The sequence below is a fragment of the Gobio gobio genome, assembly GCF_949357685.1.
Source record: "Gobio gobio genome assembly, chromosome: 18".
NCBI classification, from domain to species: Eukaryota; Metazoa; Chordata; class Actinopteri; order Cypriniformes; family Gobionidae; genus Gobio; species Gobio gobio.
This window is the reverse complement of record NC_137111.1, coordinates 39,939,425-39,956,333: the sequence shown is the minus strand read 5'-3', so window position 1 is coordinate 39,956,333 and position 16,909 is coordinate 39,939,425. Positions and strand designations below refer to the sequence as shown.

The 16,909-nt window shown below is 35.5% G+C and overlaps 1 protein-coding gene across 6 annotated transcripts in view; it reads left to right on the top strand.

Moving 5' to 3' along the window:
• mark3a (MAP/microtubule affinity-regulating kinase 3a) overlaps window positions 1–16,909 on the top strand; it is a 39,193-nt gene that overhangs the window by 6,552 nt on the left and 15,732 nt on the right. For all 6 annotated transcript variants that reach the window (XM_079842735.1, XM_079842737.1, XM_079842738.1 and 3 more), the window contains exons 4-10: window positions 9,704–9,752; window positions 11,864–11,929; window positions 12,031–12,101; window positions 14,323–14,379; window positions 14,645–14,881; window positions 15,189–15,308; window positions 16,586–16,685. In XM_079842735.1, the coding sequence (XP_079698861.1) occupies window positions 9,704–9,752; window positions 11,864–11,929; window positions 12,031–12,101; window positions 14,323–14,379; window positions 14,645–14,881; window positions 15,189–15,308; window positions 16,586–16,685 (700 nt within the window). The remainder of the gene's footprint in view (window positions 1–9,703; window positions 9,753–11,863; window positions 11,930–12,030; window positions 12,102–14,322; window positions 14,380–14,644; window positions 14,882–15,188; window positions 15,309–16,585; window positions 16,686–16,909) is intronic.

Genomic DNA, 16,909 nt, shown 5'->3' with positions numbered 1-16,909 from the left:
CGTGATGCGTAACACGAGAATGAACCTCATTGATTCTTGAGGAAGCTCAAACGTGCTGCGTAACACGAGAATGAACCTCATTGGTTCTTGAGGAAGCTCAAACGTGATGCGTAACACGAGAATGAACCTCATTGGTTCTTGAGGAAGCTCAAACGTGATGCGTAACACGAGAATGAACCTCATTGGTTCTTGAGGAAGCTCAAACGTGCTGCGTAATACCAGAATGAACCTCATTGGTTCTTGAGGAAGCTCAAACGTGCTGCGTAATACCAGAATGAACCTCATTGGTTCTTGCTGAAGCTCAAACGCGCTGCGTAACACGAGAATGAACCTCATTGGTTCTTGAGGAAGCTCAAACGTGCTGCGTAACACGAGAATGAACCTCATTGGTTGGCGTATATCAAGTGAACATACATGAGCTTCCGTTTACCACAACTGATTTGTAAGCTGTTGAATGTGAATTAAAAGGCTAACTTCAATCATATAAAGTGAACGTGTCTCTTCAGAAAATTTTGATTAAACTGCTCCATTCATATGGATTAGATTTGAGATCTCTCTATGAAAGTTTTTAAGTGTGAAAGTGGTGGTTGCATAGCTGTCAATGGAGGGACAGAAAGCTGTCAGATTTCATCAAAAAGATCTTCATTTGTGTTCCGAAGGTGAACGAAAGTCTTACAGGTTTGGAACGACATGAGGGTGAGGAAATAATTATTTTATTTAAATTAAAATGTAATTAATTTTCGGGTTAACTATCTCTTTAAGAACTGTCTTTCATGACATTTTGTTCCCTTAAACAGATAGTCCACCCTAAAATTAAAAGTCTGTCATCACTCATGTCATCACTCATTACTCATGTCGTTCCAAACCTATATGACTCCCATTTATCTTCAGAAAACAAATGGAGATGTTTTTAATATTCTCTCTTCATTTTTGTCCATCCATTGAAGGTCATAAAGACATTGAAAAAGTAATCATAGTAGGCCTGTCACAATCTTTATGTACTTTACAGCAGTGTTTTTTTTTTATTGTGATTGAAACTTAAACTGCACAATTATTGCGGTTCTGCCAAATAATGGTTTGTTGAATTACCACGATTAGACGAATAATCTATAATTGTTGCTTTAGATTTTTCACGTGATATAAACATTGATAAGCTCACATATGTACATAGAGCACATCAAATATGGTACGTACAAAAGTACTTCATTGGTGAAACCTCATTGGTTGTGAGTAAATGATGACACAATTTTTTATTTTTGGGTGAACTATCTCTAATATCTGTATTCTTCCATTTATTTGGCCCAGACACAATCTTAAAATTAGATTAATTCAGTATTACTCAATCTATAGTGCCACAGTTTAAGTAAGTAAATTGTGAAAAATTGGACGCCAACAAAAACCATAAATAAATACATTTTGAATTGCCCTTGTGAACAATCATACAGCACGACCATTGTCGTCTGATTCATAAACTGATTGTTATGAGCTGTTTTTTTGTTTTGTTTTTTACAAACCAGAAGGACTAATGAATAAGTCTTATGAGATGTTTGAATCAGTCTATTGACTCACTGAATAGTTTGGAGCTCCGCTCACACAAAAGTCACTTTCAAACCAAGCTGCTTTCTTTTAGTCAGTGCAGCGAATTGTGTGGATTTCTATTGAAACGACTGGATTTCATCCACAAAACTTTGCAGAGCCGTGGTGAATGTGACCGTGCCCAAGTGATGCTCCTTTAGTAGGAACTCTGGGATTATATAAAAGAAGTAACCCAGTGCAATAAAGTGCACAGAAATGAAATAAAATCTACATTAATATCCCGTCATTCATCGCTTGGTTGTAGCTGATTAGAACAAAAACTCAGATTTACATGAACTTTTATTGCTTGTCACTTCATGCAGTTGCGCCTGGTTAGGAAAGTGTTATGGTGGTGAACAGTTTGCCGTTCACAATCAGTCTTCACAACAGCCAAGATGGAGGGAGGAGGAAGAGGATGTGAGGGGGAAGGACAGATGGACATTTTGGTGGGCTGACAGTGAAGTGACAGACTGGAGGGACCTCAAAATGGTATGAGATGGAAGATAAAGCCTTTAAAACAGGCACAGAGACAAACAGCCTGATGACAGTCTGAATAAGAGGAGTAGATGTACATACAGTATGAGTGATAAATGTGAAATGAAAGTCTGGAGAGAGATGTGGGCATGCGATGATCAGAAGAATTCAAATGATAATGCTAATCAGTGCTCGCTCAGAGATACACAAGCCGAGGCCGCGTCTCTAATTTTAGCTGGAAGCTGCTCGCCGCAGCCACCATTAGTTTTTCCACAGCGCCATTGATTGGGATTCAGAGTATATCCTCTCTCTGTGGCCTGCTGGTCCTCAGCCAACACACGACTGACTCATGCACCGCAATAATGAGACCAACCCAACCAGGCCGTCTCTTTTCGTTTTTCTATGTTTTTGCTCTAATTGTCAGCATCACTTTCATTTTATCTTCCTCCTAACCCTCTATTGTGCATGGTAATGTTTTTTTTTTTTTTTCATATTAAATTTTAGGGAAACTTTTGAACGGTAGTGTTTTTTTTTTTCTTTTAAAGAAATTCAAACTTTTATTTAGCAAGGATGCATTAAATTGATAAAAAATTACTTTTATAATGTTCGATGTACAATCATAGCCTGTAAAAAAAAATATGGACGTAGTATCCGTGACGTCACCCATAGGATTCTGAAGAGCAGCTTTGAAGCGTAAAGTAGGGACAAGCTGGGCGTTGCCATCTCGGCAGCGCGTCATCTCGCGTCACTCCCGGATAATAGAAAATGGGCGAAGAGCTGAGGTGACGCGATGACTAACAGACAGCAGATAAATGGCCATCCACCTGTCATTCAAAGTGGCCACGCCCTTAATTATGCAGAACTTTAAGGCTTTATATAATGTAAATTAATGAGTTATAAAAAATTAGCCGTATAGACCAAAACCACAATTTGTACCAGGCTGTAAACATGTTTTTTTCTGCTGTAAAGTTGGGCATTTTAAAGTTGGGCTCAATGAGATTCTGCTCCCTTCTGGAGCCTGTCCCTATTGCGGCCAGTCGATGAATGGCAGTTTAAGTCACTTCCGCATTGACTTCAAGAGAACTTACCCTCCGACACATTCATTAGCCGCGTTTCCATTACCCTTCAAATTGCGCAAATTGAAATTGCGAATTGAAAATATGCCCAATGGAAACGCGTCAATTTCGCAAAAACTCCCATATAACGCAAAAAAGTTTTTACGCTCGCATGAGGTGGTTTTTCAGGCAATTCGGAAAAGGAAATTTCCGCAAAACTGCAATGGAAACGTTTTTTTTCGCATTTACAGGTCACCTGGTACGGTCACGCATTGCTCTCACATAGGGCCTACATATCGTTTTTTTTCCACTCAAGTATGTACGAGATCTTATGTCGTTAAGACAACATATATTTTCTCCTAATAAGGAAAGTGGCGTAACTTTATAATGACGGACCCCGGTGCAACCACAAATATCATAACTATCTATAGGCCTGTAATTATGACATGTATTCAAGAAATGTATTAAAACAGAAAGACGCTATAGTTTCAGCCTTGCTCAAAGACTAGGTCAATCCATTCCCGACGATCTTGGTTTGCTTCTTATTTATTAAATATAGCCTACAGCCAAATAGTTGATTAAACATTGATCAAAATTAAAATACAATTTATACAAAACGAAATTAATTTTAAAGAAAGACTTTCTAGAAAACAATTCAATTGTGCTCAAAATCCATGTCTCCAGACATATGCGCATCTGATTTGCCTTACTCATGCTGCTCACTTTTCATAATCAACATATGAAATATATAATATAATATAAAATATATAATATAATATAAAAGATTATAATAAATATTTAGATATTATAAACAAATATTATTATAATATTTAGACATAGCCTAACTAGCTATATGAAACTAAATAGGCTACGTTTTGTTTAACCCTCTTTCCGACGAAGTCGTTGGCAACTTTTGATGGATTTTTTCCTTATTCCAGGAAACTCAATATTCAGATTCATTTTTAGCCATACAGATGTGCAAGACATAATTATAAACTGTAAACTCTCTACTTGTATTTGTGTACACTCACGATAACAGCAAAGGCCGTGGACTCAGGGAACAGATTATTTTGCACTCCACTCCAAACGCTGTCTTCATTTCAAAAATATATTTTGTTTATTAAACGCAAAGTTTTTCATTTCAAAAGCATTTCTAAATTCAGTTTATATTTCCAAAAAACGAAATTCCGAGCCAAAATAACGAAGTGGTAAAAAAAACCTTTGAGTTACCACCATGCAAACTCAAACTTTTTGCTCGTCTCTGTATATGGCAATGCGTCACAATAACCTGGCGTATGTAAAAGTGGATCATTCTTTACAGATGATGGTATGTTTGGACAGAAGACGAGTTCTTTATTAAACTCATAAAAAAACAATAGAATACAAAATGCCACAATTTATCATAACACCTCATATGTGCCGCTCAAGTATAAGGTGCTTTCTTTGCCATCAGTGCTTGGATAACATGCACGTCTCTTACCAGTAAAAATAATGGCGTGCGGTGGCTGGGATATACATAAACCTAACAACATACGTAGCATGATTTTTGGAATGATTTATCACGAGAGGGAAAAAATGGTTTTAGTCGCATAACATCAGTTAATGGAAACGCTGTCATTTCGCAATATTTTTTTGTCGACTTTTAGAAAATATCGCAAAAGTTTTGCGCAAATCTGTAATGGAAACGCGGCTATAGACAAATTCAAATGGTTTGTATTTTACTTAAAGACATTTTGTCAGCTTTACTTGACTTTCTTTTAATAAAACAAAATTTTTATTTGTGAAAATAACTCAATATAGTTGTGTGGAACCACTTGACGCTGCTTTAAGTAAATTCAACAAAAATTTTTGAGTGTAGTAATATTTCTCAATATTACAGTTTTTGCTACATTTTTAATCAAACAAATGCAGCCTTGGTGAACATAAGAGACGTCTTCTAAATAAAAAATCGTACTACTCCGGTGCATCTTCTGTAAAAGTAAAAACCTTTTTTTGGCGTTTTATATAACATAATTATATTACTTTAAACGCACACATTTGTAGTTTTCCAGTAGGTTGAGAAAATGTTATTCAAGCGAAAATGTTTTTTTTCTACACTGTATTTATTATTTCTTTTTCGCTTTATTTTTATTTAAATGTTTTGTTTTAGTAAATTTTGTTTTTGGTAACACTTTACAATGGTCTCCATTTGTTAACATTAGTTAATGTATATTAACTAACATGTTCTAGCAATGAGAAATACATTTGTTACAGTATTTATTTATTATTTTTTTGTTAATATTAGTTCATAATACAGGCGTTCATTGTTCGTTAGTTCACAATGCATTGATTAATGTTAACAAATAAAATTCAATTAAATGTTGAAATTAACTAAGTTTAAAAAATGCTGTAGAAGTATTGTTCATTAGTACATCGTGAAATCATATTGTGTTTTCATGTAATATGTATTTTTATTTCAATTTGCAAATTATTTTTAATAGATTTAGTTAACAATAACCGCACTTTTGTGAATCACGTGAAAGTATGCTTCCCTTATTTCTGTTGTAGTCTGTTTATATGTCTTAATTTCTTGTGCCGTTGAAGCAGTGGTGCGTGCAGGGATGTTTTTAGGAACTCCAGCCAGCTTGTGTTACACGTGTCCTCATGATTGTGCATGTGTGTTGTTGTGATTTGGAGGTTGTGTAATTGCCCGTGGGCGTCTGAGCTCCACACTAGGTCTGGTTCCTCGACTGAAGTGAGATGTTCTGCTGTGGACTGGTGTTTTTTAGTCATCACAGAGGCGTTAAGATGGTGCACCAAAGGGAGGGAGAGTGTGAGAGCTGAGAGAAACCGAAGAGAATCTTAAGAAAAACAGAGACAATCATGTGGAACATATCTGAGATTAAATTTGAAATTCTAGGTTTTAATTTTTTCAGGTAAACCTGGAATAAATGATGTAAACCATGATGTGAAGGCAAAGTTACGACATAAAATGAAATGTGTAACTGTTAAGATATTGTCCTTTATTTTCCTTTTCATAATTCTTTTATCTGAAATTTTAGAAAGCATTGTTCTTATCATAAACAACAGGTCTGAGTGTCTTTTGGTCAAGGAGTTGATTGATTCAGACATTTTGACAGTGCCGCTGTCTAATGACAAACTACAGAGAGAGAACAGGATTGCATCATTTGATTTGTGTGTTATAAATCAATAGGAACACAGCCTTTCCACAGACCTCTGTGTTTCACCCAACTGTTAGGCAAATAGTACAGGGACAATTCTCTATTGATTTGCAACCTTGGAAAGTTTTATTACACTTTATCTTTTAGAATTCACATCTTTTTAAATAATTTTTTTTTCTCCTGCACCGAGCCAGAAATCTCACTTCAGTAGCACGTACATACAAGAATATTTTTACAGCGGGGTTTATTCAGATATATAATTCACATGATTTATAACGATTATTCCTAAAAACATTTTCTTTTACAATTCCGCTTCTACAAATAAACATGAATGAGCATCTGAAAGTGTCTTAAAAGATACAGACAGTACAACTTACCAAAATCCTTATCATGTCACATCTCAATCAGTGTTTCAACCCCAGAAAGATGTCAATAAAGCAGCTTGTATAAAATGTCAAGTAACTTCACATTTACCTCGAAAACCCATATCCAGTGACCATTAACTCATTAGTCAGCTAGAATAATTAACTCTAGAGAGGAGCATTTTGATAAATATTATGCTCCACATTACATATTCATTATACTTTTTTTAATGTTCTTCAATATTTAATGCATGTTTTAATTAATCTGGCAAGTTTTTTTGACAGCCACCATTTAAATGTATATATTTAATTGGAGTATAAATACTCTGTGATTGTAAAGTTAATATTATAACTTTATTATTATAAAAAAAACATAACTGAGTGTAATTTAAGTGTTTGTATACAATATTATAGTAGGCTATGAATGACTCCCATAATTTACAGCATTAGTTAAAGGGGGGGTGAAACACTAATTTTCAGTCAATCTCCTGTCAATCTTGAGTGCCTATAGAGTAGTATTGCATCTTTCATATCTCCGAAAAGTCTTTAGTTTTATTATATTTATAAAAGAAAGATACGCTGTACCGAGTCTTTCCGAAAAAAGCTGAGCGGCTGGGAGCGTATCGTTCGGGCGGAGCTAAAGAATGACGAGCGCGCGCAGCTATTGCATTGAGCTATGCATGTTTACATAGAAAAACAATGGAATCGATAGCTAACAACACAAAGACATTTGAAGCATTTTTACTCCCCGCCTGCTACCAACACACGACCGTGAACCTTAATTGCTGGGATTGCTCCATCTTTCAGCATTAGGCGAGCTACAAATTCGGAGTTGAACTGTACCTTGTTTATAAACCATAGTCGCCAAAATTCTGGGAACAAACAAACACTTGAACAACTCCGCTGCTGCTCCGGAAAAACTTGTGTGTTTTTGGTTGTCATGGCAGGACAATCATCTTTGGTGACATGTTGATTTCGTGAAGTCCTGTTACTGCAGCGCAGCCAGCTTCCCTAAAGCGGTTGCTCTCTCGCTCTAATAGCGCGCACTTCCTGGAGAAGAGCCCGTACGGCCCGTACAAGGACATTCCGCCCCATCTGACGTCACATATACCCATACTCAAAAAACTTTCCGAAACATATGAGAAACCGGAAGGAGTATTTTTGGCACAGAAATACTCCATCAAACGTCCAACTTTTTTTTTGTTGAAACTTTGTCCATGTTTAGAATGAGAATCCAAGTCTTTAACAGTGTAAAAAGCTCAGTATGCATGAAACAGCATTTCACCCCCCCCCCCTCCTTTAAGAGATTTGTTTTCCTTGAGAAAAGTTCCCATATATTGTACCTGATATACTATATATCCAAAATAATCGAATAATCGGAATCGAATCTAATTGCAAACTTGTGAATCGAAATCGAATCATGAAATTTGTGTGAATACCCAGCCCTACATTATAGGGTGGTTGTGTACTAGGGTTTGCACAGACTAGTTAACTCGACTTTAATGCTCTGACGCTTTAAGCTTGAAGCTGACTAGTCTCTGGCCTATAGAGGGTAGAACAAGATAAGCCATTTCCTGACCCGTTGTGTACTAGGGTTTGCACCGACTAGTTAACTCGACTTTAATGCTCTGATGCTTTAAGCTTGAAGCTGACTAGTCTCTGGCCTATAGAGGGTAGAACAAGATAAGCCATTTCCTGACCCGCACGCTCCATTTTCAACAATTAAAATGACAAATAAACGCATACTCCGAGAGCTCTCCATAAGATATGTTTGATTATGCCATCTGTGGATGCTCAAATTGATCAGGAGAATGCAGGTTTTAAACGGCTTGTTATACACGTAAGTTAATCGCCGTTCTAATCTAATGCATACTGCATACATTGTAACACACATAGCTTGCACATCACGCAGAGATTGCGCACTCCACACACAGAATCACTCGGTAGCGCAGAAATGTATTGTCAACACCGTTTCTGTGATTTATCAATAATATAGCTTAGAAACTGAAAATTTCTAGCATATATTTCTTGATAACTAAAACCCACAGCTTCACTATTAGTAGAGAGACGCTGCCAGGTAGAATTAATTCACACGCAATCGCTCTCTCACCAATGCATTCATATAAATGTAGCCTAATCTTTACTGGGCTACTTTATCTGATTCAGAACGAGCAGACATCTGTGAGAAATATAACGACCCAACGACAAAAGAACTGATAAACTAAAGCTGTTATGTAGGAGAAATAACCTTTTGGGCAGCTGTGTCATCAACTGTCCAAAAAAAAAAAAGGTGTTCAGTTTCAGCTCGAGGTTCAGGTTTATTTGTTCATTATTGATGTCATCATCGACTAGTCGACGTCGACTCGACCTTTATCACATAAATGTCGATTTAAAAAAATCTGAAGTGTACAACACTGTTTGTTCAAACACCATGTAAAAGTGAATTTTGCATAACATTTGCACTTTAATGGAATATCTCTTTCCTTAAAATATTTACTCTATTCACCTGTGGTTTTTTTGCCTTAAAAGAATTCCCAGTCGAGCCAGTGTCTGAGGGAGGAAATCCCTCGCCAACTTTGTATCTAAATGTACATGTTGTTCTTGTATGAGTTCTGCAGTGGCCTCAATGTTTCAAAACGATTATGAGTGGCTTAACTCACAGAATATAGTGTGGTGAGAATTGGATTGGGTTTATGCTGTACCAAAAGCGTTTCCCTGTGGTCCAAAAATCGCACCCTCTCCTCAGCTACAGCTACACTTGTGAGAGCAGGCCGTGGAAAGCAGTACGTGCTAACAGCACAGGAACACAGTCTGCCTACTGTAGCGCTATTAAAGATGCATGACACTTCCATTCCATTGAGAGGGGAGGATTCAGCCTTTTTTTAGGGATCAATAATGAATAGCACTTTACGCAAGTTTCCACTCAAAAGGAAGCACTCTGTTCCCTATGACAATGACACAGTACAGCTGTATTTAGCTTCCTGTTCCATGTTAATGCTGAAAGAAAGTCCAAAGCTTTTGTGTAACAATACACTGTGACATGTTGACCACGTTTAATTGTTCTTCTCTTCAACAGCTTTCCAGAGAAGTCACAATCATGAAGAATTTAAACCACCCAAATATTGGTAAGCATGTTTATTTGCACACGCACAGACGCCCTCCCCCTCATTTGAGTTAGTGCAACAGCCCATAAGTAGCGGCTTCGATACTGTTCCTCTCATTTAGTTTAATTGATTCCCCCATATTTGTTTGTTCCTGTTTGCAAACAGCATAATTATTAGCAGAGGCAGACACGTCGTCATGTCTTCACACAGAGGGGCTTTATGTTTCACTAGCCTATATTTAGACACCCTGTCGGTGGTACAGCATGAGAGAGCTTCATGGTGTTTCACGACAGATAGACGTTAAACAAAATGGGATGAAGTGGAACCTGCTTTTAAATGTGCAGAGGAGTATTTATAAATAAGAAATGACTTCCAAAGAGATAGGAAAATAATGCGAGGCGGTAAAAACTCGCTTACAAAAGGGATTGTGCTGTATTATGGAACAGTTGGTAATCTCACAGTAGTTTGATGTATAACATTGTATTGAATTACCATATTCATATGCCTCCTTTAAATCACAGTATTTTAGTATTATTTATATACTATATTTTGAATTCTTTTATGTTTATATTATATTATCAGTTTTCATTTTAAGTTTTAGTAATTTCTATGTAATAGTCATTTCTATAATTATTTATGTTTAGTAAAACTTAAACCTTTTTTATTTCAGTTAGTTGCCAAGGCAATATTTTCAATATTTTTCCATCTAATATTTATAAAGAAAGAGATTTTAATAGTTTTAGTTAACAATAACAACACTGTTTAGATGGCACTAAAATTTGGCATGGTACAAAAACATGCCAGTTTCATGGTATGTTTTATTTGGTAATTTTTCTTTTTTCTTTTTGTCTTTATATAAAATTCATGGTACGTTTTATTTGGTTAATGTTTTCTTATTGTCTCGATTATAAAATTGATGGTATGTTTTATTTGGCAATTTATTTTCTTTTTGTCTTGATATAAAATTCATGGTACATTTAATTTGTTTGTTTTTTTTGTCTTTTTGTCTTTTATATAAAAAAACAGAAGTTACAAAATATTTGTTTCCTAAACACTCCCTTCTACTATTTAATTTTAGACAATTCCACTCCATTATGGACTCCATAAACACTCCAGGGATTATGTTGACTTTTGTGTTTGTGTGCAATATATTGTGTTTGTGTGTGTGTGTGTGTGTGTGTATATAACAGTATATATTACAGCCAAATACACAGACACAACTTTTTTTGAGCATTTTATTTGTAAGGCTGAGGCTTGTTTACACTAGTGCGATTTTTTTTATTTTTTTATTTTTTTATTTTTTTTATTTTTTTATTTTCATTTTAAAATGCGTAACTTTTGCTACAGTTACAGCTGGTGTCCACTCTACTCCGGAGTTTTCGACCCTCGAAAACTGAGACTATTGGAAATTCTGCAGACCCTGTTTTAGTTTAAAAAACTCTTGGGTTGCGTTTCAGTGTAGACGGACCAAAATGGAGACTTTTGAAAATGAAGGTGATTCGCTCCCTTATTGGGTCTTCTGGATAATTGCGTATACTTCCCTAATTCATCAATCCCCTATCATATGACCATTATTACGCTACCGGACAACGACAATAACAGAACAGCCTCAATGATTGTGTAAACAGAAACATGGAGACGGAACTGCAAGATTTGCTGACTTTGGTGTGTCGTTTTAGCAGCCATTGTGCAGTTAAACTCTGCATTTTATAGTACTGCTGCTGCCCACATGCGCAAGAGGCAAGCTATTATTAGAGCAATCGGTGACTGTTTACACTTGTACGCCCGGTGTGCATGAATGGTCATGTGATGTGCATTTTCGGCCATGTAGTGTGGACGGAGGTTTTTTGTGAAACGGAGTGGAGACACCAGTTTGGGCGAGGATTTAAAACGCTTTTAAAATGAAAAAAGCAGTGGTGTGGACAGCCTGAGTGTCAAGCTGTTTTCAAACACATATCTAAACCACCCCCCACCCCCTAATAAATGTCTGATCGGGATCAGATGAACCTGTCGTTCTTCTAAACAAGTCTTAAAGATATCAAGATTTGTGCCTGAAAGAAACCTTTTTTTTTCTTTGCCTCCTTTTTGTGTGTATTCCTCTTCTCCATAATTCCCTGTATCTTTCTTTACAGTCAAACTGTTTGAGGTGATAGAGACGGAGAAGACACTGTTTCTTGTGATGGAATATGCCAGCGGAGGTAAGTGTTCGTGTGTGTGTGTGCGAGAGAGTGAGTTTAATTTTGTGTTCTTGTCTACTCTTGGTCTTATCTCTGACCTCTCTTCTCTGTGTGTCGTGCAGGTGAGGTGTTTGACTACCTAGTGGCTCATGGGAGGATGAAAGAGAAAGAGGCCAGAGCTAAATTTAGACAGGTGCAGTTATCCTACTGTTTTCTTTCAACATGTTAGGGGCACACACACTCTGATTGGTTTTCTACTCGGTGTAAGATTAAATGAGCCTCATCAGCCCACTAAGCACATACATATCATGACTGTTATTACATGAAGACACTGATATTCAGTAGGAACATAGTTAAAGTAATATTACGCTCAACTGTGCTGTATTATTTGCACTTGGAGCGTGTTTGTTGCTCTTCGGTGTGTTGCGTCATACTTTAACTGGGGATAGAGTGGTTAGTCATCATCGGCATGGATGAGCATGGCCAATTCTGTGAAAAATAAGAGTCAATCAATGCACACCATTGAATTTCGGAAAAGCTATTAATGCAAGTAGACAACCCATGACAAGTCTCGCCTGGACCAATGTTCTTTTCCTGATGTTTGTTTAGAAATATCTACAGTCTGATTGGATGCAAACGTCACAGTTTCCACATTAATTTTCTTAATGAATGGCTGTGCACTTGTTTTTTGGGGGGTGTTAGCGTTGCTGTTAGTGGCCTAAAAAAGCTCATTAGCACAAAATCTGAATTTATTAGCGCACAGAAAAGATTAGTAAAATTGTTTTATTTTTCAATAAAAATTAATTACAAGATTTTGTTTGCCATGCTTATGCTCACCCATTATTTGATCAAAAATACAGTAAAAACAGCAATACGGTGAACTATTATTACAATTAAAAATAACTGTTCTATTTTAAACACTTTGGAATATAATTTATAAATATAAGCTGCTGATTCGCTGCTCAAGAAAAATGTATCAATGTTGAGAACAGTTGTGCTGCTTAATATTTTTTGGTGGAAACTGTGATGCATGTTTTGAGGGATATTAGGGCTGCACAATTTATCGAAATATCGCGATATGCATATCGCAACGGCACGCAATATCTGAATGATTTTAATAGGCTACTTCAACAATGTGAAAAGTGTATGTTTTAGGTCGACGCATATAGCAGAGAATGGACTGGGCACACGACTGTTACTTATGTGACTTGCTTGACGTTAAAAAGAGTTATTAAACGTAATAACGCGCTGTCTGACACACACTGAAACGTCCACCCCTAGTTCAGGTGTCTTTGTTTACCTGGATGTTCTTGATGTTAAGTTTTAGGTTGATACAACTATATATTACCAAGTCAAGCAAAGAGTTTTTGGTATTTAAATATTGGCATTATATGTTTTGTTTGTTTACAATGATGTTAAAATTATATTGTCAGATTTGTGACATCATTTTTTTGCTAAAACGCATAAATGGTATCATTCTCTGTTTTTAAAGAAATATTGTATCGCATATCGAATATTTCATTATTTAACAAGGGATTGCATATCGCATTTTTTTTCAATATCACACAGCCCTAAATATAAAGTTTAAAAACAGCTTTTATTTGAAGTAGAAAAAAAATATTTTGCAACATTATAAATCTCTTCAGTGTCGCATTTGATCAATTTAACGTGCCCTTTCTGAATAAAAGTATTAATTTTTAAAAAACAAAATCTTACTGACCCCAAACATTTTGAACTGTAGTTTATTATAATAATAAAATGTATGAAGTTGAATCATTCACTCATTCATGATTCACTCATTTATTGAACTACATGACAGAAAATCAACGGATTAATCACTTACTTTAAAGGGATAAAAAATAAAGTAAATAAAAATCATCCTCATGCCGTCTCAGATGTGTATGACTGACTTGCGTCTGTGGAATATTCAGCGAGGATGCATTGAATTGATCAAAAGTGACAGTAAAGACATTTACAATGGTGTTATAAATATCAATAATTTATAAAGAAAGTTAGAGACTTCTTTCAAAACCATTAAAAAAAATAATCCGTATTTGTGAGTCCATATAATGCAAGTGGGTTGAAAAACTGCAAAATGAACACGATGGTAATCCATACAACACCAGTTGATGAATCGGTGTATTCTAAAGTTAAACAATGCGTAAGAAAAATACTAATATTTTACACTTCTGTCAGCTGTTAAATGTGGGTTCATGAGTTCATGCTTTGCGTTAATGCACGTGCTGTTAAACTCATCGTTTTTTAAAATAAGGTTAATACATACCATTTCAAGTCAATACAATTGATTGAATAGACTATTTAATGACCCTAATCCTGATACTTTTTTTCCAATGATGTTTTTTTTCTCTCTTCAAACTCAACAGATGATCTGATTTATTTATTGTTTTGTACAGATTGTGTCAGCTGTGCAGTATTGTCACCAAAAACACATTGTGCACCGAGACTTGAAGGTAAGCAGTTCTCTTGTTTTTGTGAAGAAACATTAAAAAAGGGATTTGACATGAATGATTGGATTAAAGTGTATAGGTGTAAGAACTTGCAAACAAAAGACGAGAAGGATTCTACAATGGCTCCAAAATGTCTTTGGACACTTAAACAATAATTAGAAATTCAATTTCATTAGAAGATGAAATATCAAACCAAGTAGCTTCTTCAGAAAATGTTTTTTTTTTTTTCAATTATTTTTCTTCTTAACCCTCTGTGTTTTTTTCCCAGGCTGAAAACCTGCTGCTAGATGCTGATATGAACATTAAGATAGCTGACTTTGGCTTCAGTAACGAGTTCATGGTGGGAAATAAGCTGGACACGTTCTGTGGCAGCCCCCCTTACGCTGCCCCCGAGCTCTTTCAGGGTAAGAAGTATGACGGGCCGGAGGTGGATGTGTGGAGTTTGGGGGTCATACTCTACACGCTGGTCAGCGGCTCCCTGCCCTTCGACGGACAGAATCTCAAGGTTTTAACCTCCCTTTAGCAATGTCAGTCCCCCGGTTTCACAGACGAGGCTTAAGCTAGTCCCAGACTAAAATGCACGTTTGAGCTGTTTTAGCTGAAAGCAACTTGCACTGACAGATCTTAAAATATGCCATTGTTTTGTCTCAAGATGCACACCAGTAATGTGTTTAAGGCATGTTTATAAAAGATACTTTAATGTCCTAATTGAACTAAGGCCTAACTCTGGCTTAATCCAAGCCCTGTCTGTGAAACCAGGCCTATATGGGTTTGTGTCTGTCACTGTATACTTACTGCTGTTTATTACACAGGAACTGCGTGAACGTGTGTTACGTGGTAAATATAGGATCCCTTTTTACATGTCCACTGACTGTGAGAATCTTCTCAAGAGGTTCTTGGTTTTAAACCCAGCCAAGAGAGGAACATTAGAGGTTAGTCTTCCTTCTACCTTTTAATCAGTGCGTGTCAGACATTTTTCATAATGCCTGTTTTGTACTGAAGACATGGCTACATTAACTATTCACTATGTATTTATTAACTATATAAATTTTAGCAACATCATGCATTCATAACTTTTAAATAATTTTGTACCTTGTAAATTTAAAAATATGCTTTAGTGAAATTATCTGTTGGTAAATGTTGTTTAATAATGTGTATTTTCATACTGGTGCATAAAAATGAAGTTTGTTTATTTTTATTTATTTTTTTTAACAACATTTTTACTTTATTTTTCTCTAAACGTTTGTAATTAATTAGCTGCAATTTTTTTAACTGATGGTTCCTCTGATTAAAAAAAAAAATTAAATTTTAAGCCATTTCAGAACAAATATTTACACTACTGTTCAAAAGTTTGGGATCAGTCAAACTTTACTTTTAAAAAAAAGAATCTAATACATTTAATCAACGAGGATGCATTAAATTAATCAAACGTGACTGTAAAGACATTTATAATGGTGTTTATAAATATCAGTAATTTATAAAGAAAATTAGAGACTTCATTAAAAAAATCTTACCAACCCCAAACTTTTGAACAGGTAGTGTAAATTAAAGTAATTAAATATAATATTTTGTTGATTTTAAACATTTGTAATCTAATTGGTTTGGTCGCAAGGATCATACCTCCGATTAAAAATCACCCTTTTAATGCAATTCAGAGCAAATATATACATATCTATCTTAAGTATTAACTAACAATGAGCGATACATTTGCTGCAGTATTATATCTCTTTTAACATTTTGTTTATGTTAGTTCACAGTGCTTTAATTAGTTAACAAATACAACTTTTGATTTCAATAAAGTTTAAATTAACATTAACTAAGATTAATAAATGCTGCAGAGGTATTGTTAATTCTTAGTCAATGTTATTAATGTAGGTAACTAATGTTAACAAATGAAACCTTATTGTAAAGTGTTATCAATATCTATCTATCTATCTATCGCTCTCTCTCTCTCTCTATATATATATATATATATATATATATATATATATATATATATATATATATATATATATATATATATATATATATATATATATATATATATATATATATATATATATATAACGAATACCAAGGGATTATAAATAAAAAAAAAATAGTGAGTTATAACATTTTAGCAATATCGACCAGCCCTAGTAATGATGCCTGTCAGCAAATGCGGTGAGTCTCAAGCTGGAATTGATTGTTTCTGAACTTTCTCCTTCAGCAAATCATGAAGGAACGCTGGATCAACGCTGGCTTTGACGACGATGAGCTTAAACCCTTCCTTGAGCCAGAGGCCGACATTTCCGACCAGAAGAGAATAGGTAAGAGGAAACCTCACTGTAATTAGCTCTTTTGCCATCATTTCAATAGTCTCGTGTAGCCAGACCTTCAGACTGACAGTAGACTGGTCCATCGTAGCTTTCATTGGGCAAGGACCGCCCAGAGGCCGTCTGACTGACATGTAAAGCAACCAATCACAATTTGTTTTGTTCCACATCATGTTTAGGGCCGTTAAAATGTAATGTATATGTCCCTACGATAACAG